At 45.5% G+C, this 27,240-nt stretch overlaps 1 protein-coding gene across 4 annotated transcripts in view; it reads right to left on the bottom strand.

Annotated features, from left to right (window-relative positions):
- Nucleotides 1-27,240, bottom strand: part of TMEM108 (transmembrane protein 108) — a 303,875-nt gene that overhangs the window by 18,234 nt on the left and 258,401 nt on the right. For 2 of the 4 annotated variants that reach the window (XM_081300783.1, XM_081300784.1), the window contains exon 4: nt 6,101-6,196. The exons of the other annotated variants lie outside the window; for them this stretch is intronic. In XM_081300783.1, the coding sequence (XP_081156909.1) occupies nt 6,101-6,196 (96 nt within the window). The remainder of the gene's footprint in view (nt 1-6,100; nt 6,197-27,240) is intronic. 4 annotated transcript variants of the gene reach the window in all.

Raw genomic sequence — 27,240 nt, 5'->3', positions numbered from 1 at the left:
CACTTGATACAGAGTTTGGAATAGAAAACACACTCTATACAAGCCAGCTGGCATTGTAATTTTTGTTATTAGTAACAGCTCTTCTGATGGCACCTAAGTGGCTGAACTCTGAACAATCTCCTGGGTGGTACCCAGTCTTTTTGAGTAGGAGGAGCCCTTTTGAACATTTAAAAAAAAATGCATGATAGTCAATGTGTGTACTTTTTAGTTCATTGAAAAGATGCAAAAGATAAAAACCTATACATTTAAAAACATTTCTAAATATGCATGGTCTTATTAATCTTAGTAGCATGAGTCAGTCTTCAAAAATAATATCTCATATACACCATCGGATCCCTCAGATCACAGACTGCCAGGCAGACTGGGCCCGCACGTGGGTTAGGAAGAGCTGGTCTTTCCTGCTGAGGAGCGGCAGACATTTCCTAGGTCCTGATTCTGACCTGCTCACTCCCCTTTGTTCATATGAACACACTTCTTTGCAGTTCTAGACTTTGGCCCCTGGACTAACTTTGTCAGAGCTCTTGTCCAGATTCCAGCAGGACATATGGTCAATGCAGGGGCCCCAAATGGGATTCACACACTGGCTGGGAGGGCCAGCAGCTGCTGACAGGGGCAGGGACCCAAAGCCCTGTGATCACCTTAGGTACATGTGTAGACCCCTGTGCCTCTCACCTGAACTTCTAAGTGAGAGGTGAAGGGTTAAGGAACTTGGGGGTTGAGTGAAGGTTACCATGTCCATCATCCCTAGGACCAATGGTCAGCCCTAAGCACCCTATTCTTTTAGGCATTCATTCATGGCTTCAATCATACATCAACAGAGCACCTGGCTTATTTCAGTCAGTCCTAAAAATGTGCTTGATTTAATCCTCACAACCACTTTGCACAGTGGGAAACTGAGGCTCGAAGAGATCATATCAGAAGTATGTGAAACCAGTATGTTAAATGTATGCTTTTCCTGGTCAACTGCACCCATTAATACAGGAAGAGGAAGAGGATCTGAAATTGCATCCACAAAAGAAACAATGTGTTGCTATGCTTGTTGGCTCTGTGTTATTTCAGCTCCCCTTCACCGAACCCCACACACACCTTGTAGCTTAGCACCAAAGGAACAGTCTTGAGGCCGATGGGCAATGTTTCATAGAATATTCCCTTAAAAGCCCCCAGGTTGTTTCATGAATGACTTGGTCCGATATAAATGTTGTTAAGACCTGAATTGTGTCCCCCACCCTGAATTTATATATGGAAGTTCTAACCCTCAAGAATCTCAGAATGTGACTATATTTGGAGATAATCAAGTTAAAATGAGGCCAATAGGGCAACTTTAATCTGGTCCAACTGGTGTTCTTCTAAGACGAAGAGATTAGAACCTACAGAGTGACACCAGGGGCTTTGTCTGCAGAGGGATGAAATCGTGAGGTCAAAGCAGAAAGTGTGTAGGTGGTAGGAAAGAGGCCTTAGGAATCCAACCCTGCTGCCATCTTCATTTTGGACTTCCTGCCTCCAGAACCCATAAAGAGATAATGGTCTGTGGTATTTTGTTATAGAAGCCTAGCCAACTAATACAAACTAATATAAGCATTTGTCTGAAAAGGGAGAGACAGAAACAGGGGCTTGTGTGCAGGTAGTTTATATTGGAGGTGATGTGAGGTCAGCCGTCGGGGTCTGAGATGAGTGAAATAGGGAAAAACCATCCGGGGCAGCTCTGAGATGATGGGGTGGGCAACTCAAACTCACTGGGTATGTCTGAGGAGCTGGGTATGCTGAACCCCACATTGCCTGCTTGGAGAATACTCACTCACCTAGGGGCTGTCCTCTACACTAGCCTGCACTAGCTGAGTGGGCCTCCACTGCACTCCCTGGACCTCATGAGGCTGAGTCAGGGAAGCCTTGGGCCTAGGGTCTGACAGATTATGCCTGCACTCAGCTGATGGGGCTGAAACAGCTGGAGTTAAACCATAGACTCCTGAGGATTGCTGGGGCAAAGCCCCAGATGTGTCTGATACAATCACAACCCAGAGACTAAGGACACAGTGGTCTTTTGGCAGAGTCCAGGGTGGCACAGAGGTTTGGGAAAGATACCAACTGGCCCCATGGACAGGCTTGCTGTGAAAGAGCAGCCACTCTGGCCTCCAGGAGAATTTTTTTCAGAGGCAGAGGGGTTATACGGCCTAGTCTTCAAAATACTCAGGGAGAGAAATTGCCCTGACTTCCCCAACTGCGAGCACTGCACAGGCTCAGAGCCTCCCAGCAGGAAGCCCAAGGAACTTGCTGGAACTTACTCTGTAAGTCTCTTGGCCCTTGCTGCTGCTGTTTGTCTGCATCCCTAGAAGTTATAACCCATTCATGGTCACACAGTCCTCTCTAGGAGGACTGTAAAATGACCTCTCAGCCACTTCTTTAATCTTCTTTTTTTTTCTTCTTCTTTCAGTACTGGGGATTGAACATAGGGGTGCTTAACCACTGGGCAACACCTCCAGTCCTTTTAAATTTTTTATTTGAGACAGGGTCTGGCTCAGTTGCTTAGGGCCTCATGAAGTTGCAGAGCCTGGCCTGAAACTTGTCATCCTCCTGCTTCAGCCTTCAGAGTTGCTGGGATTACGGGTGTGAGCCGCTGCGTGAGATTAGAGTGAATCCTTGATATAACGAACAGGTACAGCCATCACAGGCTTTTACCTGGAGGATGACACTTGGACGTCACAATGAAGGGCCCTAAAGTTCACCTAACACAATCCCTTCATTGCACACTGGGAGACACTGGCGGAGGGGACTTGTTGGAGAACACACAGCTGGCTGGGGAGACCGCCAGGACCACGGGACCACGGGACCACGGCCATGATTTCAAAGCAACTTTTCAATTGTATCATAAAATCACGGCCCCAACATGCCCTTCCACCACCATTGCCACCTTCATTATGGAAATCAGACAGGAGTTCACCTCTCCTCCTTGGCACGAAATGTTAGCAACTGAATGTGATGCACACTGTCACAATAAACGTGCAAGGCCTTCAACCCGGGCTCCCCTAACACATGCAAATTTTCATTCAAGACCCTTTGTGCTGGCCTACACACTCCCCTCCCCACAATCTGGGGCTACTGCTGTTTTGCATATCGTTTGCATTGATTTGCATAATGGACTCTGGAGGCTCTAATTCCAAATATCTAAGAGAGACTAAAACGAAAATCTAGCTTGACATGCTTAAAATGTGGAACCAATTTTTAAAACATGTCAGAATAAGGGTAGGTGTTGGGGATGGAAGCCCACAGATTGACAGATGCCCAGATGTCGCAGGAAGACTTCCTTCTTCCTAGAATTCCACTGCATACGTGATCTCAGGAGCCAAGGGAAGGAAAGGGACTCCTTCTCGTGTGTTTATTTGGTTGGCTGCCTATACTCCATAGTGGGCATGACATTTGCATCTGGCAAAGGCAATTGGTAAAGAAAAAAATGTCTAGTATTGTTTAATACACTGAGCAATTCCTATGTGCCACGTACTACTCAAAGGTAACCTGCATGGACATACTTAATCCTCTAGCAACCTGATGAGGCAAGTACTATTACTAGCTCCCTGTTACAATTGAGAGAAAGAAGCCAGAGGGGCAGAGGAACCCATTCATGGTCACACAGCTGGGGAATGGCAAGCTGGGATTCGAACCTGGGAAGTGTAGCCCCGGAGTCTACACTATCAACCACTTCACTTACCAAGCCTGCTCTGCTGTCCCACCCCTCTGCCCCCTCAGGATGCTCCGCACAGTCAAAAGTAATGATCTACAATCTTTGGTAATTATTTTCCCCTGCTGGTCTCTTCTCTCTTACCTATTTCCTTCTATCTTGATTCCAGGGCTTCGTTTGACACATTTGATATTCTTTTAAATAATTTCATTAATTAGCTTTATTGTGCATGTATGGGGGTGGGGGTGGGGAAGCTTGTATCAGGACAATAAAAGCATCAGAAACCCCTGCTTTAATTCACTCCTCTTTCCCAATCCTGACATCTCATGCATGCCTTTGTTTGGGAGAAGAAAAATTACATACATAAATTAAATTTTTCTTAAAATTGCTTTTACACACAGACACACAGCATATTTGATCCATGGATAATTCATAAAAATAGAAAATCTATCTCATTTCCTTGCAATTTTAAATATCTTCTTGTAAGTAGATCCTCCTTTCACATTAAACTAAGTTTCTACTGCAAGATCTTTTTGGCTATTTTTTTTTCCTTTGGGTACCAGGGATTGAACTCAGGGGCTCTCTACCACTGAGTCACACCCCCATCCCTATTTTGTGTTTAATTTAGAGAAAGCGTCTCACTGAGTTGCTTTAGTGCCTCACTCTTGCTGAGGCTGGCTTTGAACCTGTGATCCTCCTGCCTCAGCCTCCCATGCTGCCTAGGATTACAGGTGTGTGCCACCACACCCAGCTTGGCCATTGCCTTTTGAAATCCCTGTGGCAGAGAATCACAGGAGTCGGAGTCATTCAACTTCAGTAAGCAAGGCAGCAGCTTAGCCATGCTGAATATTTGGTATGGTGTTTTAAAGTCACGTGTGCAAGTTCTCAGAAACTCTTCCACCAAGGCTGGGGGGTGGGGGTGGGGAGGAGCAGGGGGTGGCGGTATCTATTTTTCCTCCCTTAGTGCCTAGGTGGGTCTTTGTGACTGTTTTGAACAGAGTGCGGCAGAGGTGACATCACATGCTTACCATGGCTGGGGCAGAAGAGGTTACAGCTTCTGCATTTCTCTTGGGGAATTTGAACTCCCATGTGAGAAGTCAAGAGCCCTCAAGGCAGGCACATGGAGTAGACCCTGAGGCACACGGCAGGAACACCTGAGAAGCCCCCACTGTCCTAGTCCCACCCAGGCACCAGGCCTGACAGTAAATAAGTTCTACAAGATGAGCCTGGCTCCTGGACAGCAATCACACAAGCCACCCCAGTGAGAACTTGCCTCCCTGAGCTCAGTTAGCCCTGAGATTCCTGAACAAAGAAATTATTTTGCGACTGCTTTAAGCCTCTTATGGGTATTTTTTTATTTTTATTGGAACATGCTGGCTGCAATGGTTGGAATGGGTCCCCCAAAGATCATGAGTTGTTAATTTCAAGGTGGGGAGGTGGGGCCGGTGGGAGGTATTTGGGTCATGGGGGCACCACCCTCATGCATGGATTCATGTCCTTTTGGAGGGAGAAGGTTCATTAGAGCAAAAGACGGTCCTTTTTAAAGAGATGAATTGGGTCCCCTTTGATCTCTTCTGCCATGGGATAACCCAGCACCAGACCCTTAACAGATGCCAGTCCCTCCATCTTGGAGTTCCTAGTTTCTGAAACTGTGAGAAAATAAATTACCCGGTCTCTGACATTTTTGTTACAGCAGCACAAAAGGACCTAAGACACTTGGGACTTTAGCTTCTGCATGTGATGTTTGGAGAACACAAGGAAAGAGTGTCGACAGCACACCAAGTCTGGCCATCAGGGAAGCCGTTGTCTACATGGGCAGTAATATGAAACCTTGCCAGGAAATGACCTTTTCTAATTTCAAGCTCATCACCTTTTATTTGGAAGGGATGTTAGCTCTCTTGGTATCATCCTACCGATGAGAAGGTGGAAGCCCAAGAAAGTGAAATGACTTACCCTGGGCACTCAGCCACATGGGGGGAGGGCTGGGAGGGACCATGGCCAATTCACTGCTGGCCAAGTCCACTAAGTTCCATAGTCAGAGTTTCTCCATTCCCCGTGGTTCCAGGATTCCCGTGTGCTCTGACCTCTGAACTCCAATGATGTCTTTTATCTTCAAGATTAAGTATCAACTCCTAGATCCTTGGAGCCTGGTTTTCCTTACTCAGAAATAAATATGCAGCCTTGACTCAGGGTGAGCTGAGTGACTGCTCTCAACAGGCATAAGCCATGCCTGTGACCTGTGACCTTGGTGCTTTTTTTTTTTTAAATGGAACCAAAGAGTTTTCAGAACCGATCTTTGTGGCTGCCTTTTCTATAGGGCCACATTTCAAAAGTTCCCTCCCATCAAGTTCTGCTAGGGAGATGCCTCCAACCACAGGGCGGAAGGGCAGAAGGTGCTGCTCAGTACTTAGAGCTAACTGGGGACATCACCTGGTGGGTTCCAGAAATGTCCGGAGATCACTGGTTCAACAGCTGGACTGATGAGGTCCATGACTCCACTGGGAACCGTTTCCCAGAGCACAATCTCTAGAACACATGCAAGAAAACCATGTGAGACGGGCCCGGGGGCCCCAGGCACACCCGTGGCCTCTGGTCAACACGAATCGATCCTGTACTGCAGCTTTGAGTGGCTGACAGGTCACAGTGTGCCAACAAAAACACGTACATGCACACACATGTGCCCACACTTGCACGCTCTTCCTTTCATTTCCCTGTGCATGCATTCTCTCTTTCTCTCTCTCACACACACACACACACATACACACACACACACACACACACATACACACCTCTTTTTCCTGGGAGCAAAAAACAGGTGAGCATGACACATCTGCAGCCTGAGTCCCCCCATCATCTCCAAGTTAACTCACTGCTAAGTCTAAGGCCAAAAGGGCCACCATGTGGCAGTCCCGGGATTTAAAACCAGGCTTTTCTGATCCTGGCTGCCCCAGATGAGGAACCCAATTTAATTCTATCCTAAGATGGGGAGCCATCTCGTCACAAAGTTAATTCCAAACTCACCCATGTCTGGCTCTCCTTGACCAGATACTAACCCTCCCTAAAACCTCAGCGGGGCCTCATAAATTCTGATGTTGGAATCTCGATTTACTCCCTACCTTGAAATGTTAAGCCATGTAGCTCATTAACCTGCTATCTGCCTTTGTATTATGCTTGCCAGAACCCCGTTAGCTATAAGTTCCCAAGACACCCCATTTTGTAACTTTTTGTGCAATAAAATCTTTTTCCTGGAGAGCTGGAGTGCTGTTCTCTAGCCCAGCTTTGGGTGAGACAGTTGCTGGCCAGCTCTCTCTGGTACACAATATAAGCTTGCTTTAATTTGATTTAAAATTGTAATTGGCGGTCTTTCTTTGTGTCATGGTTCAACATAGAGATGCTGGGGACTGACTGAGAAATATTTTTTTTTCTTTTGGGTACTGGGATTGAACTCAGGAGTTTTCTACCTCTGAGAACTTTCTTTTTATTTATTTTTAATTTGAGACAAGGTCTCAAATTAAGTTTCGGAGGCTGGCCTTGAACTTGTGATTCTCCTGCCTCAGCCTCCTGAGTAGCTGGAATTGCAGGCTATTTCTGAGCATTCCACTAACAACGCTGGCCATGGATTGACAAATTTTGATCTAGGAAAATGTCCTACATGAGCAGAAGAGTTATTGCTAAAGATAACAATAATAACAACTGTTAAGGTTTGGATGTGAGGTGTCCCCCAAAAGCTCATGTGTGAGACAATGCAAGAAGGTTCAGAGGAGAAACGATTGGGTTGTAAGAGTCTTAACCCAATCAGTGAATTAACCCCTGATAGGGATTAACTGAGTGGTAACTGAAGTGGTGGGGTGTGGCTGGAAGAGGTGGGGATTGGGGGGTGCCTATGGGATATATATTTGAAACTGGTGAGTGGCGACCTCTCTCTCTGCTTCCTGTTAATCTTGTGAACCGCTTCCTTCCACCACACTCTCTGCTACCATGTCCCGACTCACCGAGAGCCCTGAGGATCTAACTCGGGACATCACCTGGTGGGTTCCAGCTTTCTATGGACTAAGACCTTCGAAACTAGGAGCCCTCAAATAAACATTTCCTCCTATAAAATTGTTCTGGTAAGATATTTTAGTCACAGCAGCAGAAAAGCTGACTACAACAACAAGATTGTTATTATTGATGAGAACAACTATTATCATTGAGCATCGCAATTTAAAATAAACTTTTCCTAAGTACAGGCACACATGAGGCAACTATGCTGCCTTTTCTCTTCAGCTTTCTATCTCGGTCTTTTGACTTGGAATAAACATTTTCCTAGATTGTTCTTGGAAGGGTTCCCAGGCCTCAAAGACTTTGTTAGGAATCCCTTCTGGGTGCTTGTGATCTCTAACCTCACTTGTACCTTTGCATCTCACTCAATGGAAATGACCACGGTCTGGTCTGTCAGTGGCGGTGCTTAAAAATGACCATCACTGTACATCTCAACCTACTCTTTTTTTCTAAATGTGACTTTGGATGAAGAGATGTCACCTGACTTGCAAGGCCAGGCCATAAAGATGAAAAGTTTCTTCCTTGTTCTTGGGGTATTTCCTCTTGGATGCCAGCCAGCATGCTGTGAGGAAATTTGAGCAGCCCAGGGAGGGGCCCATGTGAAGGGAACTGAGGCAGGCCCCTGGCCTTCAGTCCAGCTGGACTTCCAGATGACAGCTGGCACAACCTGCCAACCATGTGGGTGAGCCATCTTGGAAGAGCATCTCCCAGCACCCATCATCAAGCCACCCAGCCTGGGTGAAGCAGAGACCAGTGATCCCTACCCAAACTATACACTGATGATCAAAATGAGTGGTTTCTATTGGTTTAAGCTGCTCAATCTTGGGGTGGTTTGTGAGGCAGCAATAATAACCAGAATGCCACTCACAGAGAAGTGAAATCAAAGCCCTTTCAGTGACCAGCATGGATTGAGACATCAGGGGACTTTCAGTGCTGGATATTTGAATTGGGTTTTCCTACTGTCCTTTCTCTTGCTCAGACTCTGGGAAGGAAGACATCTTGATTCTGGGCTCTTCCCACAGCACCATGATGTCTCTGACACATGGCTCTAGGCTCCCCTGAAGGAAGAAAGGAGCAAGTGCATACAAGGAGTGACACAAAGCTCCTGGCACAGAGGGGAGGTCGACGGAATAAAGCTGGAGGCTGGTACGGTACATGGCTCCACAGACTGAAGGCCATGGCTGCTGCTTCCCAGGAGCTACCCTGCAGGCACGGAATAGAATCAGCTGTGGTGGGGATGTGAGGTCACACAGCGAGGGCGTCCTCCCAAAGACAAAAGGGAGAGTCGGAATGAGATGGAGGTAAAGGTCAGCTTGGCCTCTCATAAAGTACAACAGGAACGTGTTAGTATTCAGGGAACATCTTGCTGACACAAGTGCTCTATCTTGCTGGCCCTGCCCACTCCCCAGCAGAAAGGAAGAGGCTCATAAAAGTGATGCAAAGGCAGGTGTGAGGTCAAGCGGGGAAGTGGGGGCATTGGTGCAAGGGGGACGTGGGTGCAGGGGCCCTAGGTCTCAGGAGGAATGAGTCCCGCTGGTCGGTCGCACAGCACGGGGCCTACAGTCAGCAATGGGTGGCATGTTTCCAAATAAGTAATAGAATTTTGAATGTTTTCACCATTAAAGAAAAATGATAAATATTTGAGGTGATGGATATGTTAATTAGCCTGATTGAATCATTCCACAATGTAAGCATTATCAAAACATCACATCGCGCCCCATAAATGAATACAATTACTATTTGCTGTTACAGGGTTAGATATGAGGTGTGCCCCCAAAGTTCATGTGTGAGAGAATGCAAGAATATTTAGAGGTGAAATGATAGATAGGGTTATAGGAGTTTTAACGTAATCATTAGGTGCATTAATCCCTGGATAGGGATTAGCTTGGTGATAACTGTAAGCAGATAGGGTGTGGCCAGAGGAGGGGGTCCCTGTGGCATGCCTTTGGGGTACACATTGCCTCCTTATTGAGCAGAGCTCTCTCTCTGTTTCCTTGTGAGATGTGCTGAGCCCCTTCTCTCTGCCATACTCTTCAGCCATGAGCCATCTCTGGATTGAGATCTCTGAAACCATGAACCCCAAATAACCTTTCTCTCCCCTGACTGTTCTTGTTAGATCTTTTGGTCACCGCAGTGAAAAAGCTGCTGATCTGCTGATCCACCACAAAATTAAACTTTAAAGAGAGCACTCCATATGTTTTATAGAAGAGAATTTGACTGACAGCTACCTTAGTCAGGTGATCAAAGTCACCATCCACCATGATGCAAAAATCATGCTGACGGGATAGAATTCGATATGAAAATGGCATTCTGCTTTTTTTTGCAGCCTTTCCCCCCTCAAGCACATATCCCAGTATAAACCCCAGAAGGGGGGAAATAAAAGCCCACATTGAGGGACAGTCTACAAAATACCTGACCAGCACTCCTCAACACTCTCAAGGTCATCAGAAATGAGGGAAGTCCTGGCCAAGAGCAGCCTAAGGAGACATGACAGCTAAACATAACGTGGCATCCTGGGTGGGATTCTGGGATGGGAAAAGGCCATTAGGCAAGAACGAGGGAAGTCTGAATGAAGTCTGGACTTCCGTTCACGATAGTGCATTCAGATTGGTTCATTCATTGTGACAAATGAACCAGAGGATGTCAGAGATGAATAACGGAGGAAACGGATCACAGGTATCTAGGAATACTCTGTACTGCCTTTTCAACTCTGTAGATTTAAAACTATTCTAAAATGAAGAAATTTAAAAAAAATGCTCTATGGAGGTCAGATAGTGGGGACAACGTAAGGCCATCGCATGGGCTGACTCAGAAGGGGACAGAACTGAAGCGAAGTTTGTGGTTGACTTTCCCAGCAACCTGGAGTGGGACCATGTGCCCAAAGACACAGAGAGACAGATGAGGAGGGGCCTGAGTTCCTTCCTGCCCTGATGCCAGCTGCTGGCTTATGGTTTTTTAGCAAAGTGGCTATATTCTGGGCTAACCTACCTACTGAAAGGCTTTGGAACCTTCTAGGGAGAGGAAGCGGTAAAGACTCCATGAGTATTGCTGCATCTATTGATAATTCCCTGATTTTCATCTTTTTAATATTCTCATTTGGAATCACAGTGTGGAGTCTGGAGGTGAAAGGGTCAGGGAGATTAGCAGCCTCGACGTACAGCTTTTTCAAACCCATTCAGGGTTAAAAGTTCCAACTGCTCACTCAGGGTCAATGCCATCTGTGTACCATCAATAACCATGACTTTCTTGACCAAGGAAGCAGGTAAGGAAAAATTAGAGCTTAATCATCCCGTGTGCTCTGCTGCCCTGGTGCTTAAACATAGAGGCCAGATAAGTATGGGATATGAACACACCCATCCTCCTTCAAAGTCTCTGCCCTGTTATGGTTTGGTTCTAGAATGTCCCCAAGGGCTCACGTGTTGAGGGTTTGGTCCCCACTGTAACCATGTTCAGAGATAAAGCTTTTGGGAAGTAGTTGGATGAGAGTTTTAATTTATTCAGGTCAATCCATTGATGAATTCATAGTTGAATAGCTGAATGGGTATTTGGGAGGTGGTGGAATTGCTGAAGGGAGTAGGTCCTGGGGGGTGTGCCCTTGGAAGCTATATCTTGTCCCAGGTTCCTCCTTGTACCCCAGCCCCAACCTTTTTCTGTTTCCTAGTTGCTGTGTGCTGAGTAGCTTCCTGTGCCATCCTGTGCCAAACTCTGAAACCATGAGCCCAAAACATTTTTTCTCCATTAGGTTGTTTTTCTCAGATATTTTGTCACAGTGATGAAAGCTGACTTACACATACCCATACTCCTTTCCTGTTAGGTGATGATGAATTCACCTCTAAAACCCAATTTGATTTTCACCTCATCCTGACAAAGTTGAGTTTCCTCATCTTGCAGGGCAGAAATGTTATCTCCCTGCCCAGAGCTCCCAGGGCACTCTGTTCCCATTCCTATTGTGACTCTTCTCCCCAGAGACCTGCAGTAGAGGTGACGTTGGGAAAGTTATGACCTGTGGTTCCAGGGACTTGGTCTCTAGGAGTGTGCCCTGGGGGACTATATCTTGTCCAGAAGCTGGGATTACAGGCGTGTGCCGTAGAACCCAGTGCTCTGGGGCTTTTGACTTGACATCCTCATGGACATGTTGACAGTCTGAAGTGTCATCCTCTAGCAACTCCCTTTCCCAATAAAAGAGCTTCTGAGGAGAGAGGAGAAGGGTGGCAGCTGGCAGGGACCCGTGGGGAAGCATCCTGGAGGAGGGGTCAGGCAGGGAACAGGAGGGAACGGCATCTGCTCCAGGTTCTCTGGAGCCTCATGCAAAGCTGCTTGGTATTCCCGCGCGGTTCCCTGTCAGGCTGGCTGCAGGGCTGTCTGGCCCTGCTCTCCTCCACTGCCAAAGGTTCACTGCCTGCTCCAGTTTGCCAGGAACAAAATGGCTCAGGCCACACATCTGTGCATTCTTGTGAAATTGCCTAATATCCCATTTCAAGGCAGGGTGCCCATAGCCCATGCTATAATTTAGGTTTTCGGGCATGAGTTGGATTTCACAATTGAATTCTGAAATACAGCCTTCTACCCTCCAGGCTGTGTGTGCTGGGGAATTAAAGCTTCCCTCCCCATCTTCCTTCTCCCCATAACCAATACTGATATTGTCTTTAATGCTAAATTTCCATTGGTTGAGTACCTACTGAGTGCCAGGCACTGTAACTAAGCCATTTTCATTTTAATCTTCACAAAGTCCTAAGAGCAAATATCAATCATCTATAGGATTACAGGAGTATCCACCCTCCACCTTTTACATGTTCTTTTTTTTTGGGGGGGGGGAATATAAAGTTGTGGATTTAGGTACCTGAATGATTCAATGTGGACCTGAAGGTAAGTTCATGGTAGAAATGCTAAATAAGTCATTCCATTCATGCTGAGCTGAAGAGACAAGAACCACACCCACAGAACAGGGAGGGAAAGATGGGAGATGGACTCTTTTGGGTGGATTTTATGTGCAGCAGCTTGTCAGGGGACTCATGAAAGCTAGAGGAACCTGGAAGGCTTCCAGGAAGAGGAGAGACCTGAGTCTTCCTATAATCACTCCACTATTTGTTCATCTCTTCATTCACACATTTAGCAAACATTTATGGAGTGCTGAGTGTAGTAGCTTTGTAATTAGTCAACTGGTGTCAGCACAGCTGCTACCACCTCATTCCCACCACGGGCCATAAAATGAATATGGGTAGGGGAAAAGCCTGGAAAATTCTGGAAAGGTAAGTTTATACATGGAAGGAAACATTCTATAGGATGCCGTGTTCGTTATAGGAATACACATTATTGAACACCTGTGATGTCTGCAAGTATTTTACCCCTGAAAACTGATCTAATACTCACCAAAACTTTTGTGAGGTGGGTCTCATTGCCTAAAACTGAGGTTCGGGAGATGTTTTTCAAGGTCACACATTCAAGGTGGAGCTAAGATGCTCCCCTGGGTATTGAAGCAAAATTAGACAGGCAGATAGGGAAAGGTCAGATCCAGAGAAGGGAGAAATGGAAATGTTAATTCCTTCAGAGCCCTTCCTCCACCCTTATCAAGATAACCTGCCCCTCTTCCAACCTGTTGCTAAGGTAACCTGTCCCAGGCATTGTCCCTCCATACAGGGAGTTGTAAAAGTTGTTAATTAATGCACCCTGGGTCCCCTTCCTGCATGGATCATTCCACCTTGGCCCCTGCTTCTTACCTTTTAGTCATCCGGGAGCATCTCCCCTGGCCTAGTCAAGTAGGCAAGGAGAGAGATAAGGGGAAGAGAGCAGAAGAACAAAGGAAGCCCAGGACATATAAAAAGGCAGAAAGCTCGCACTTCTTGGGATACCAGGATACCAGCTCTGGCTCCTTCTCTCTCCTGGGAGGGGAGAGGTCTAATGTTACCCTTTGTTTAGAGAGAGAGAGAGAGAGAGAGAGAGAGAGAGAGAGAGAATTTTTTTTAAATTTATTTTTTAGTTCTCGGCGGACACAACATCTCTGTTGGTATGTGGTGCTGAGGATCGAACCTGGGCCGCACGCATGCCAGGCGAGCACGCTACCGCTTGAGCCACATCCCCAGCCCCAATGTTACCCTTTTTAAAATAAACCCTGCTTTATGTGCTTGCCTGGGCATGCTTCTCTAATGTTCAAACTCCAACATGTGAGGGAGCAGGACTCGTCACTGATAACCAGTGGTATCAATATGTTCCTGTTTTAGAAATAATTTTATTGTTCACTAAAAAAAAAAAAAAGAAATAGGGGAGGAAAGCCCCCCCCGCCCCCAGGACCTACTCCCTTAAGTAGGTTTACCTGTGGATGCTGCCACTTGTAAACCACTTTTAGTAGCAAGTCTTGATTACTTCTGCTCCCAGTTAGCTCACCACCGATCAAAGGCTCTTAGATTCAGCAGATTCTGCTGCCTCAGCAGAGTCAGGCTCCCTAGAGACAGCTATGCCACTCTTGTCTGGCCGTCTCCACTCCAAGTCCAAAACCCTGCCTCTGAGTTGAACCCCTAAAAAAAGATCTGAATCAAAGCTGAAGCACATCTCCTGAAAGGCTCTAATCCCTAGGCCAAGGCTGGGGGTGAAGTGGGGATGGACTACCAGAGCCCAGCTCAGAAGAATTCCCATGTTGTCTCTACACCCTGCTTAGCAAGGGAAAGTGGCTGTTCCCATCTCCTAGATAGGGGGAGGAAGGAGAGGTGGTTTCTTGCTTCTGAGATTTACTTAGCTGATCCTCCTTCACCCCAATCACTGCTCCCCAAAACCTTGGTACCCCAAACGCATAAGGTAAATGCACCCCACCCCCAATGTGGTCCAGCTGTTCTTTACAATCTAGAAGACAAAGTCTTTGGACCCTACAGACCTAGGAACAGGATATTGTATAATAAAGGACACTTAAGTTCTTCCCCTCTCTCTTCTTTCCTGGGGAGGTGTGGAGAGGAAACAAACCTGGAAGTAGATAGCCCAAGGCACAAATCCACCTGCCAGCTTCATGACCTTGCGTCAGTTTGTCTGATCAGGGGGGATTCTGCCTGCTGCCTCCATTGATCATGGTGACTTCTCTCTGTTTCTTTTAGCTTTGGCATTGAGTTGGTGTCATAGACACTCCCAGGTTCACCACCTCGATTCCTTCCCCAACCCTCCAACCATGAGGCTGTCATCCGCTGGCTGCTAGGAATGTGGGCAGCTGATGCACAGCTGAGTTTATTTAAGTAATTGGTCCTGGATTTAAATGAGTTGCTCTGCTCAGGGTTACACCCCATTCCTGGAAAACCTGTGTCCAGTGACCGGTTCAGGTGGGGCTAAAAGGACAGGTGCCCTGGCCTCAGTTTGGGAGAACTGCCTCCAAGTTGAACCCCTAAAAAATATCTGAATCAAAGCTGAAGCACATCTCCTGAAAGGCTCCAATCCCTAGGCCAAGGCTAAGGGTGAAGGGCAAACCCCGTCTAGGGTTCCCCTTAGGATTAGCAACTGCACTGCAGCCCAACTATTCCCCAACCCCCGACTGCTCCCCTTACTCTCTTAAAGGTGTCAATGTGGAAGCACTTCCCAAATACTTCCTGTATGCAAATTTCCAGCTTCTATCTGGTCTTGGTGATTCAGTCAGCTTTTTTGCTGCTATAACTAGAAGACCTGACCAGAACAATTGTAGGGGAGGAAAAGTTTATTTGAGGGCTCACTATTCAGAGGTCTCAGTCCATAGACAGCTGGCTCCATTCCTTGGGGCTCCAGGTGAGGCTGAACATCATGGTGGAAGAGTGTGGCAGAGGGAAGCAGCTCACACGATGATCAGGAAACAGAGAGAGACTCCACTCACCAGATATAAAACATATATCCCAAAGGCACTCCTGCAATGACTCACCTCCTCCAGCCATGCCCCACCCACCCTCAGTTACCATTTAGTTTATCCCATCCGGGGATTCATTCACTGGTTGGGTTAATACTCTCATAATCCAATTGTTTCTCCTTTAAACCTTGCATTGTCTTACACTTGAGTTTTTGGGGACACCTAATATCTAGACCATAATACTTGGTATCCAAACACTGCTGATTTTTCCTCCTCTTCCTCCTCCTCCTCCTCCTCCTCCTCCTCCTTCTTCTTCTTCTTTTTAATGGTACTTGGATTGAACCCAGGATGCTCTACATCCCCAGTCCTTTTTATTTTGAGACAGGGTCTCCCTAAGTTGGCCAGGCTGGTCTCCTGCCTCAGCCTGCCAAGTTCCTGGTATTATAGGCATGCCCCACTGCATCCCACACTGCTTCTGATCACCCCTTTCCCTGTTTTATTTTAGCTAGGAAGCTCCTTGGGAATAGATAATTTCAAATTTAATTTAAAAATATCTCCCCTCACAGCGATCATTGAGGCACTTAATTCTGCTGGCTGGGCAAGTCTTACACAGCCATCATCCCTTCCCCACCTTCCTCTCCCACTCATTTAAATTATTTGGGGACTGGCTGTCCTATCTGAGCTAAGCATTGCCTATATTATGGACAAAGAAATAATGTTCGCTGATGCCGTTTGCTGAGGTTTAGACTTTTCTCTCCCCCTTGCTAGCTGGGGGACCTGGGGCAAGTTACTTCAGCTCTTTTTATCTTCCTTATGTCATCTGTAGAACGAGAATAACTTTGTAGAATTATTGTGAGGATTAGAGGAGTTAATATATATGAGATTTACAATACTGTCTGGCACATGGTAGACATTAAGTTTGCCCTTTCCAATATGGTAGCCACCAGCCAAATGTAGCTACCGAGCACTCAAAATGTAGTTACGCCCTCTGAGTATAAATACATACCTAAATTGGGAGACTTAATATGAAAAAAAAATCTAGAATATTCCCTTAATTTTTTGATATTGATTGCATGTAAAGATGATAATATACAGAATTAAATAAAATCTTAATATTTTTTATTGCTATGGCTACTACACAACTTGAAATTATATTTGTGACTTGTATTTCTCCTGGACGGTGCTGATCTAAGTCTTTGCTTTAAAATTAATAAAGAAAAGCAGAATATAATAAATATCATAAGTGAGGAATATGTCCTGTTACAAGAATTACTCTAAGCATGGGCCAGTAGCAGCATCTCTAGCACCTGGGGATGTGTATAAATAGACTCTTGGGCTCTAGTTCTACAGGAAATGAATGAGAAATTCCAGGGAAAGGTCCATCAATCTGCTCAAACAAACAAACAAACAAACAAAATATTCCAGTGATTCTGGCCAAAGTTTGGAGGTTCTTGCCTAAGGAGTGCAGAGGATCGGGGCCCAGCTGTGCAGGGTCCACTGCCTAGGAAGGGAGAGGGGCGTGAGGGGAGCCATAAGGCAGTGCCCCAGGCTCCTTCAGATACCACTGCTTCTGGAAACAGTGCCCTCTAGCTGGCTGGCTCCCTGCCCTCTGCTCCTTTTTTTAAAGCTCAAGGGATCCAAGAACAAATGGCATCTAACCTGTCTGCCCTTGGTAGAATCAATTTGCATTTGTAAAGCATGACCTCAAAAGGCATGTTTGTTATTCTCTCTTGTGTGCTCATCAGCCACTGAATATGGGGCAGAGGGGCAGCTGAGGTCCTGAAATAGTGCCAGAGAAAAGCGGCAGGAGCCCAGGAGCCAGCCAATGACAAGTGGATTGGCTCCTGAGGGATCTACTTTCCAAGAGCTTGTAAGCCAGGGGAGAAGAAGGAGGAGCTTCATGAAAGGAGGCTGCGCTAACTCCATGATTCTGCACTTTGGATTCATGGTCTTTATTTTCCTTTGGGCTCCAACCAAATGGATGCCTTTCAATTGGGACGGTCCAAATTCTGCCCTTGATCTTCTGTGGGGCCAAACAGGGACTTGAATCCAGAGGAGCCCATGCACTGTAGTGTGGGTATGATCCATTGTGCATTCAAGGACTTGGTAAGCTCAGGCCACATTTCTTTCCCTGGGGATCGTGGCGGAGAGCTGGGAAGGAGGGACATCATCTCTGTGGAGGAGGCTGACTCCGCAGGGCACAGAAGCCTGTCCTGCTGTCCACCCACTGGGTTTCATTTTCACTTACAGCTTATGTATTGGCAGCCATCTCTGCTCACAGCGACAATATCACTTTCAGGCACCATGCAGTGTGCTGCAGAATTTTTGGGCCGGCAGCAAAGTTCCTGTTACTTTATTTCCTAGAAGTAGCTTTGAGTCTGTAGTCGTCACCCACCCACAGCAGGAAGGGCAAGTGTCAGATGGTCGGCATAACAGCCGCACCAAGTTTCCTGGCAACAATGCTGATAATATGGCTTATAGAAGCGACAGCAGTTGCAGAGGCAGAAATGGTCAGATATCATTTATTTGATCCTGTTATGTTCCAGGTACCGCACCCACTGCTGTGCTGGATTCGATTTTCTAAACATGAACACGCCAACATATCTCATCCCACAGGCTCTTCTTCCTGTGACGTTGACTCATTGAGCAGCGGGGTCTCTGTTCTCCCCTTGCATCTGGGCAGCCCAGTGGACTACGGCGATAGTGACCGTGAGGTCCAAGGCTAGGTCATGAGGGCTGACATGTCCTGCTACTTGAAGCCTCTGCTGGACAGAGGACAGAGGTGGTGGCAGATGCCCACCAAGCCCCAGCTGTCAGTCTTCCTGGTGACCACTCTCAGATGTGAGTGGGCACACCTTCAGGTGACTGCAGTGCTGAATGAAGCAGGGATGAGCTGTCCCCACCAAGTCCTTTCCAGGTATCAATTTTCAAATAAAATGAAGTGAGTCATCATTTTAAGATGCTAGTTTTGGGGGGTGTTTTTGTGGAGCTCCTTACATTATCTGTTTAACCCTACATAACTTTTGAAACAGGGGATTATTATCCGAGCCATCTTACAGATGCAGAAACATGCAAAGGGGTTGAGGGATTTGCCTAAAATTGCATAGCTGGAGAGCTTCGATGCATGCCCAGGACTGAACGGCTCTGGGCACAGGCTGAGAGCCACGCCTGACTTGCCCAGCCACATTCCCTGCACAGGCTGCAGTCCCCAGCGGGTCTGTATCCCGGGTGAGAGACATCTTTTAGACTCCAAAGGATACCACGTGAACATCTGGAGGCAGAAATGACCAGTAGGTCTTTTATATGTCATAGGAAAGAACATCACCCTTAGAAGCTGGCAGATAAGACTAATTCTTATATCCAGTATAAAAGGACACTTGGCTTTGGAACAAAGAATGCTGGTGGCCCCCAGGTTAGGTGACAGCTGTCCTGTCCTAGAACTTTGGTGGGATTTTAGACATTGGCCTCTTATGTTTTAAAAACGCTTCATAATATCATTTCAATCAGGAGAGGTGTTCTAAGGGTTAAATAGCTCCTTAATTGTCTTTTACTTTGAAGATCAGCTGGTTTGAACTTTACATAGATTGCTGAGTTTTGACAAATACACATGAGTAGCCACAATCATAGTCAAGATATAGAACGTTTCCATGTCCCTATGAAGTTTCCCTGTGTCCCTTTGTAGTCAAATCTCCCCTGCCCCCAACAAGTCCAAGCGAATCTCTCTCTATCATTATAGGCTTGTCTTATCTGTTCTAGATTTTCACATATGTGGAATGAGAGAATTGTGTGTCTGGCTTTCACTCAGCCTAACAGTTGTGAAACCTATCGATTTTCTGTGTGCATTAGTGGCTTGCTCCCTTTTTATTACTGCATAGTATTCTATTACATGGTACTGCCCATCATTCATCTGTCAATAAACACAACTGGGCGGCCTCCACTTCAGGGCTATTATGAATGAAGCTGCTCTGAACACTTGTTTACAGGCTTTTGCGTGGACATATGTTTTCATTTATCTTGGGTAAAAATACCTAGAGGCAGAAGTGCTGGGACATATGGTAAGTATATATTTAACTGTGTTAAAAACGTCCCAACTGTTTTCCCAAGGGGTTTACCATTTCACATTTCTATTTTAAAACTTAATTATGTTGATTGACAGATTAATCGATTGCTTAGGTAATAAAATATATTAGCATAATTCAAAAGTCAAAATGTAGAAAATAAATACAGTGTGACATTAACTTCCCAGTTTCCACCCCACAAAGGTGGGCAGCGTCACCTGCCCCTGAGAGACCTTTACAGAGGTAATCAGAACAGTCAGGAATACTTCCCTACGTTTTCCCACCCAGTTTCTTTTTCATATATTTTTTTAAATAGTTGCAGACCTTTATTTATTAGTTTATTTCTATGTGGTGCTGAGAAATGAACCCAGTGCCTCACACATGCTAGGCGAGCGCTCGACCACTGAGCCACAACCCCAGCCCTCCCACCCAGTTTTTACACAGATGAGTGTGTCCTAGACAAACCTGGCTTTTCCTACCACAGTGTCTTGGAGACTCTTAAGCAGCCGTTTTCCTGAAGTGGCTGCTTTTCTGTCAGGTGTTAATGTAGCAAAAGGGGTTCCCATAAAAACTTGGGGAAAAAAATCTATCTATGACAGCTTCCTCTTAGAAAGAGGGTGTGTACACGAGCTTACTGAAGAATCTACCAAGTCCTGGGATTAAAAAGCACTCCAGGTTTACCTGGAATCAGCAAACTTTTTCTGTGACTGTTCAAGTGGTAAACGTGTTTAGGAGTATGTCACCCTGACTCCAATCTGCCCTTGTGTGTAAGCAGCCACAGAGGAGAGGTGAGTGGGCGGGTGAGGATGTTTCAACACAACCTTATTTACCAAGAGGAGGGGCAGGCTGTCAGGTTGGCCAACTCCTGATTTAGAGCACGGCAGGCTTTGAGTAGGGAAGGTTCCAGTTGACTTTCAAACTGTTTTTCGAAGCCTTGCCGTTTGTATTGTTTTCTTTGTCCCTGCATGTCCCCACTCCTTCCCTGCCCCAACAAATCTGCCACTTCCAGGTGTACAAGAGGAGAGGAGAGGGGTGGAGAGAAGCGGAGGAGGCTGGGATGGAGGGGGGAGAGGTGTCCCAGAGCAGAGACGGAAGACAATAGAAATGCCAAGAGCCCAGTGAGGGACCTTTCAGTCTGCAACCACTTCTCCATCCTCATCTCCAACTCCTTTATGCCCAGGAGTCCCCTGGGACGGCAGAAAGTGCATTGTGCTTCATGTTCCTCTTCAATGAGTGTCTGGTGCCTAAGCAGAGGCTTTGGATTCTGGGCTTCAGAGAATCTGAGGTTTTTGAGAATTTGAGATTTGGACATCTGAGACCACAGATTTCCTTACAGCACCCTCATTCTACCAGCCCAAGAACTCCTTGTTGTCCAAGTCAAGTTATCTGAGGGTGAGGGAGCTTGTATCCAGATACGAGCTACACCAATTTGATTCTGGAAATGAATTTTATAAGTTCTCTCTTCAAACAACGGGGCAATAGATGTAAGAGTTATCTAAGGAAATTCCAGCTCTCCTGATTTAAGTAATCTTATTGCACCAAATATAAAAAAGCAACACACTATGGTTTTCTGTGCCAGTAAGAGAGAGAGAGAGAAAAATACTGTCAATCAAACTGTGACACACTTCCTTACATTTACAATTTTTATTCTATCTTGACGGAAAGAGCGCCTTTAGACGTGTCTAGACAGTTCTACCACATGTCCCTGCTGCCTTCCATTATGGCTTGGGGTGTACTATTGCTGATCCTTTTCTATACACCTCAATAACAAAACAATCCAGCTTTATCTTTGCAAATGTCCTCTTTCTTTTGGTCCCATTTAGGATTTGGTTGTGGCTTCAGAACATGGAATGGAGACCATTCTTTTTTTCTTTTGTTGTTACTGGGGATTGAACTCAGGGGCACTCAACCACTTAGCCACATCCCCAGCTCTTTTTTGTGTTTTATTTAGAGACAGGGTCTCATTAAGTTGCTCAGTGCCTCCCTGTTGCTGAGGCTGGCTTTGAACTCTCCATCCTCCTGCCTCAGCCTCCTGAGCCTAGCCGTTGGGATTACAGGTGTGTGACACTGTGCTCCACTAGAGACCATTCTTATTGTTTCCTCCACAAATATCTCTGCTACTCTGCTTCAGTAGTCACAACCTTTTGTTTCGATTTTGAGTTGCAGGGAATCTTTGTGAAAACTTCAAAAAAAAAAAAAAAGCACTAAGTTTCACATTGTATCAACAATGCACATGCCTCAAATGGTGAAATGTAAATAGAGAGGTGAACCATGACCTGCCCCACACAGGTAGTGACAACTGCATCAAAGAGTAGTCTGGCAGATGGCGGATCATGATATGCACCCTGGTTTCAGAAAGATTTAAAACAAACAGAAATTTCTCTAACAACATAAACCCATTGTGCTTACTTAAACAATGTCCTCATTTTGAACTTTATGAACCAAACCAAACCAAAGACCTCAATGTAGCATTTTTTTTTTCTTTACAACTATTCCCAAATTCTCTGTAGGGATTCTCAGATTCTTCCAGGTAAATAGAAGGGCACTGGAAGTCACCTGGATGGAAATAGGTCTCACTATGGGATAGGTGTAGGTGCTAACTTGGTGTGACCCACACAACTATCTTCACACTTGCTGGCCCACCCCACTTCCCTCTCGTGAGCTCAAAAAGGATCTTGGTTGACATACTGAATTATGCATAAGAGTGTGAAGGGCTGATCATTTTAAATAAGAAATTCAGAATTGAACTACAGCTAGATTTTTGAAGCATGTGCTTAGCACATATGCCAAAAGAATGTGTAAAGGAAGAAGCCAAATTAGAAATTTATATCCATGTTAAAAAAAATGGTTAGATGACATTTAAAGTAAGATCTGACAAGCTCCTGCTACAAGCTTAGAAGTCTGCCTGGCTCCTTAGACCCCTTTCTGAGCTGGGCCTGCCAGATTCTGTCTGGCAGAGTGGGATCTGGTGATGGGGGAGGACACTGGTGGGGCAGAGCGGGCACTGGGTCATTACGAGGAGTCTAACCCCAAACCCATTCTTTCCACCTCACCCTGATTCACAGAGGTGCTGCTAGAATCCAATACACAAACCCTAAGATTTCTTTCTGTAGGACTCACTGAGATAGACACACTTGTTGGCGAAGCTCTCCTGGGGTTGGGCAGGAGATGTTGCAGATGCCAGCTCACCCTTTTGTGCCCCTGTGATGTGGCTGGAATCCATCAGATGCCTGACCACATCTCTTGGGTGGCTCCACATGGGTCTGCATCTCCAGATGTGCACAGCTGGGCATTGCCTCCAGCTCAGAGCCTCACTGGCACACGCCCGGCGTGGTGCCTGCCACGTTCTCACGGCGGACTCAGAGGCCTGACATGACAGCATCTGTCTGTGATGTATGCTTTCCAAAGGGCTGCAGGGTGGTTTGCAACAGGAGAGCCACTGGCAGTAAATCTTGTAACAAAAATTGAGATCAAGACTTTCCGGAAGAATAAGGAGACTAAAATGAACAGAAGCAAAGTGGAAACAAACCTATGGGGAAGAAGCAAGAGCCCCTCGCCCTGACTCCTGTGATCTCATTGCTAAGCAACCTTAAAGGACCAGGACCCACTAATGCACAACCAATGAACACCTCCAGAATGTCAAGGAACAAAGTTTGTGACAGCTCACTTGCCTGCCCTGGACTGATAAAAGGGAGTTTGGGCGAATTGGGCTCTGTGATTTCAAATTGGCTAGCAGGCAAGGCACAGCACTTTTTTTTTCTTTTTTTTTTTTCAGAAAGACAGAGCTTAGATAAAGGGATTGGGGAAGATAAGTAGGCGCCTGAATATTTCTCCCTACTGTTCCACCTTTCTCCCAATTCAGATCTCACACCCCAGACTTTCTCTGTCAGTCCATGAGTAGCGCTCAGGCAGAGTGATAGATGAAGGTCCTAATGCATTGGGTTACAGATGGGTGACAGCACAGGGCAGAAGCAGATATGGCAGTGCTGGGCCTGGGTCCCCTCGCCCCCTCACCCTGGGATGTGAAGTCATGGTGGAATTCTTGCTATGCCTCTGCTCTTGCAGGCTGGGATTTTGCATCTTCCTCTTTTTGGAAGAAGTAAGACTGGCACTAGACGTTTCTGTCGAAGGAACTTTCCAGGAACCGGATCTCCTGACTTAAGATAAAAATCATCATCACGCTGCTGTCCATACTTCACGGGGTTGGGGTAGGTGGGCGAAGGCAGCATTACCAACACCTTTACATCCCTTAGTGACACCTTTGTCTACAGCTTCCTGGTGTTCCAGAAAGAGGGTCTCTTCCACCTGCTCAAAAGTCTTACTGGTTCCTTCAGGTTAAGAGAAATTTCAAGGTTAAGGTTACATAGCTGGTAAGGTGCTGGGACATAAGAAGAAATGTGTATTTGGTCTCCAAATATACACCAGTCAGAATAAACTGACTGGTGGCTGAGGGCTCCTGGACAGTGGATGGGGGCAGGTGGCCCAGGGGAAACAACCAAGTGACAATGGAGTAGGAACTTCCAGCATCCCCACTTCTGGGGAGGGGAGGAGAGGGGCTGGAGGTGAAGTTCAGCTGAATACCAAGGCAGACTACTCCTCTCAGGGCCTTGGGTAAAGCAGAGCTGGGAAGGAAAGCCAGTCCCTGCAGGTAGATGAGCTCCCCTGAGGGTTCTAGTGTCTTTTCCCACTGCTGCCTCCTCCCTCCTACATCCCCACTTCAATAAAACCAAGAGTCACAATTGTTGCTTTACAATCCCTTTTTTCTAAAAAAAAAAATATGATTTAGAAAATATCCAGCTATTATGGAAGAAATGACACAGTTATTGTAATCAGATTGAGGGACTCAGGGTGTCAGTGCCATTGGATCTCTCCTCTTGGTCTCTGCCCTTGCAGCGGGTGGTGGTGGCTACAGGAGCAGGCTGAGAAAGGCAGCCAGGGTCTCAGCAGTAGTGTGTATGCTTCTCTTTATCACCTGACTTCTGTATGTGGCGCCTGGTGCTCCCCCCGTGTCCCTGCACTTTGTTGTTTGCAGAGAGCAGGTTTGTTAGTGACTTTCCAGCCTTCTGCTGGGGCCAGGGGAAGTACACACCCGAGCTGCATGAAAGTTGGGAAGGCTCTGGAGATCCAAATGCTTCTCACACGGCCTTTCAACCAATCCTCTGGCCTTCACTCCCATTTCTAGAGGTTCCTGGGATTACTGCCCATTCCTGAGCCTTGGGGCATTCTTCAGGGTCAACTGGGGTTGCTTCTAGGTCTTCCCCGGTCACAATCTATTATTCAACGTTTTCAGGTTTGCAAGGAAGTTACACCTTCTCCATTTGTCTTCTAGAGTCCTCAGTTACATTGCTGTGGTTGCTTTTCTATTTTCTGTACTATCTAGTTTAATGAGGCTTTGATTCAATGCATGTACCACACTGTGCAACATTTAACCAGAGTTCAACCCTGGATTTGAATGCGTCCTCTGTTATGGCCCAGTCATGTGACTTTGGGACATCTTGAAGAGGAAAAATTATATTAAGTTTCCATTTCTTTGATTATTAGTGAAGTTGGATACTTATCTAGAAATTCATTATTCATCTTTATTTTATTTTGCTTGTGATCATTGTCTAACTTTCTCCTGCAGTTCTAGTCTTTAAAAATTTATTCATAAGCAATTTTCTATGTCAAGAATATCTACCTATTAACTATTATGTTTACTGCAAATATTTCCCCCAATAGGTTACTTGGCTTTGATTTGCTCTGTTGTGTCTATGGGGTTTTGTTCTGAATTCTTTTTGAAGCAAGGAACAGTCTTTCCCTATTCTGTTTTTGGAAGTATTTACCAATGTTTTCTTCTATAATTGTGTCCTATGATTTCATTTTTTTACATTTAGCCATGCAGTGCATGTCTATGTCGCTCAGATCCCCTCTCCAAGACTGAGGCTCTTACCCTCCACATTACTAGGAGGGTGGGCTACAATAGGAATTTTCCTTCTGCCAGAGAAAGCTGCCCAGCCCATGTTTACACCCCTCCAAGGTGAACCCCATGTGTTAGTCAGCTGATCAATACCCTATAAAAATCGCGTGGAGAATGTGTTAAGATTTATTTTTGCTCATGGTTTCAGAAGTCTCAGTCCATGGTTGGCTGACACCAAGGCAGAAACATCACAGTGGGGGGCATGGCAGAGGAGAGCTGCTCAGCTCCATACAGTGGGACACAGATAAAAAGAGTCAGGGACAAGGTATAGTCCCTGGAGTCACGCCCCCAGTGACCTACTTCCTCCAACCATGCCCTACTTGCCTGTAGTCTCTAGTTTCTCCCAGTAGGCCATTCAAATTATTAATCCACCCCATGGATTAGTCTAATGAGATGACAGCCCTCATGAGCCAATCACTTCCCCAAAGCTCCAACTCTAAACTTTGCTGCATTAGGAATCAAGTCTTCCACGTGTGAGTTTTTGAGGCATATTTCAGACCCAAGCCATAATACCCCACATTCAACACCTGGTCAATTCCTGGGCATGGAAGTCTTTATTTCGACTTGGGACAACTTTAAAGGGCTGTTCCAGTTTGACAGCTCTCCAAGGAGATGGCTGAACTCTGCGTTAGTGGCGTGGCAGCTGCTGTACTCCTGCCTGGTTTCCTTCCTTCAGCTTCCCAGAGCACCCAGTGTGAAACTTCCTATGCCAAACCTCCTCCCCCAGGTCTCCTGGCTAAGACAAATGGTTCAATCCATTTATAATTTACTCTGACATACCATATATGGTGAAGATCTCATTCATTTTCTCCCAAATACTCAATAAACTTTTCCAAAACCATTTATTGAATTACCTTTCCCCCAGTTTTTGGACTGCTACCTTTGTTACATTTAAAATTTTTGAATATACTAGAAACCATTTCTGGACTCTGGAGTCTGTTGCCCTAATCTAATGTACCTTTTTTTTTCTTTTGTACCTGTAAGATGATATTTTAATGAGTATTACTTGAAAAAATGTTTTGATTTTGGGCAGAGAAACTCTTTCTCATTACAGTACTCTTTCAAATCATGTCTTTACTACTCATGTTTGTACTTCCAGACAAACTTTGGACTGATTTTCTACAGGTTAATAAAAAAGTTTCACTATTTCAATTTTGATTTGGATTTCATTAAGTCTATAAACTAATTTGGGAAATCTCTAGAATACTAAATATTCCCTTTGAAGAAGAAACATCTTTCTCTGTTTGTTCAAATATTTTATGCCCTTTAGTGAAGTTTCTGTAGTTTTCTTTGTGTCTTAGTCATTTGATTAAATTTGAGCTCTTTTTTTGTGTTGCAATTAAAAAATAGTTTTCCTTATATCTTCTATCCATTCACTGCTTGTATACAGAAGAGATTTTAGTAACTTACTTTAGGGAGATCTACTTCACATAATAGATTGGGAACAAGGCAAAGTGTCTTCTTTCACTACTCCTATTCAACATCTTTCTAGAAGTCCTAGCTAGTGCACTAAGATAAGAAAAGGAAAGAAAAGATGTACAGACTAAGAAGGAAGAAATAAAACTATCTTCATTAGCAAATTACATGATTGCAAGTGTAGAAAATTCCAAAGAACTGACAAACCCAAAATATAATCCTGCAACTAATAAGCACAGTTAATAAACAAAAGTCAAATGTTTTCCTATATGCCAGTAATGAACAATTGGAATTTGAAATTAAAAACACA

The sequence above is a fragment of the Spermophilus citellus genome (assembly GCF_964194105.1).
Source record: "Spermophilus citellus genome assembly, chromosome: 7".
NCBI classification, from domain to species: domain Eukaryota; kingdom Metazoa; phylum Chordata; class Mammalia; order Rodentia; family Sciuridae; genus Spermophilus; species Spermophilus citellus.
Note: the sequence above shows the minus strand (reverse complement) of the source record. Positions and strands in the feature narration are given on the sequence as shown.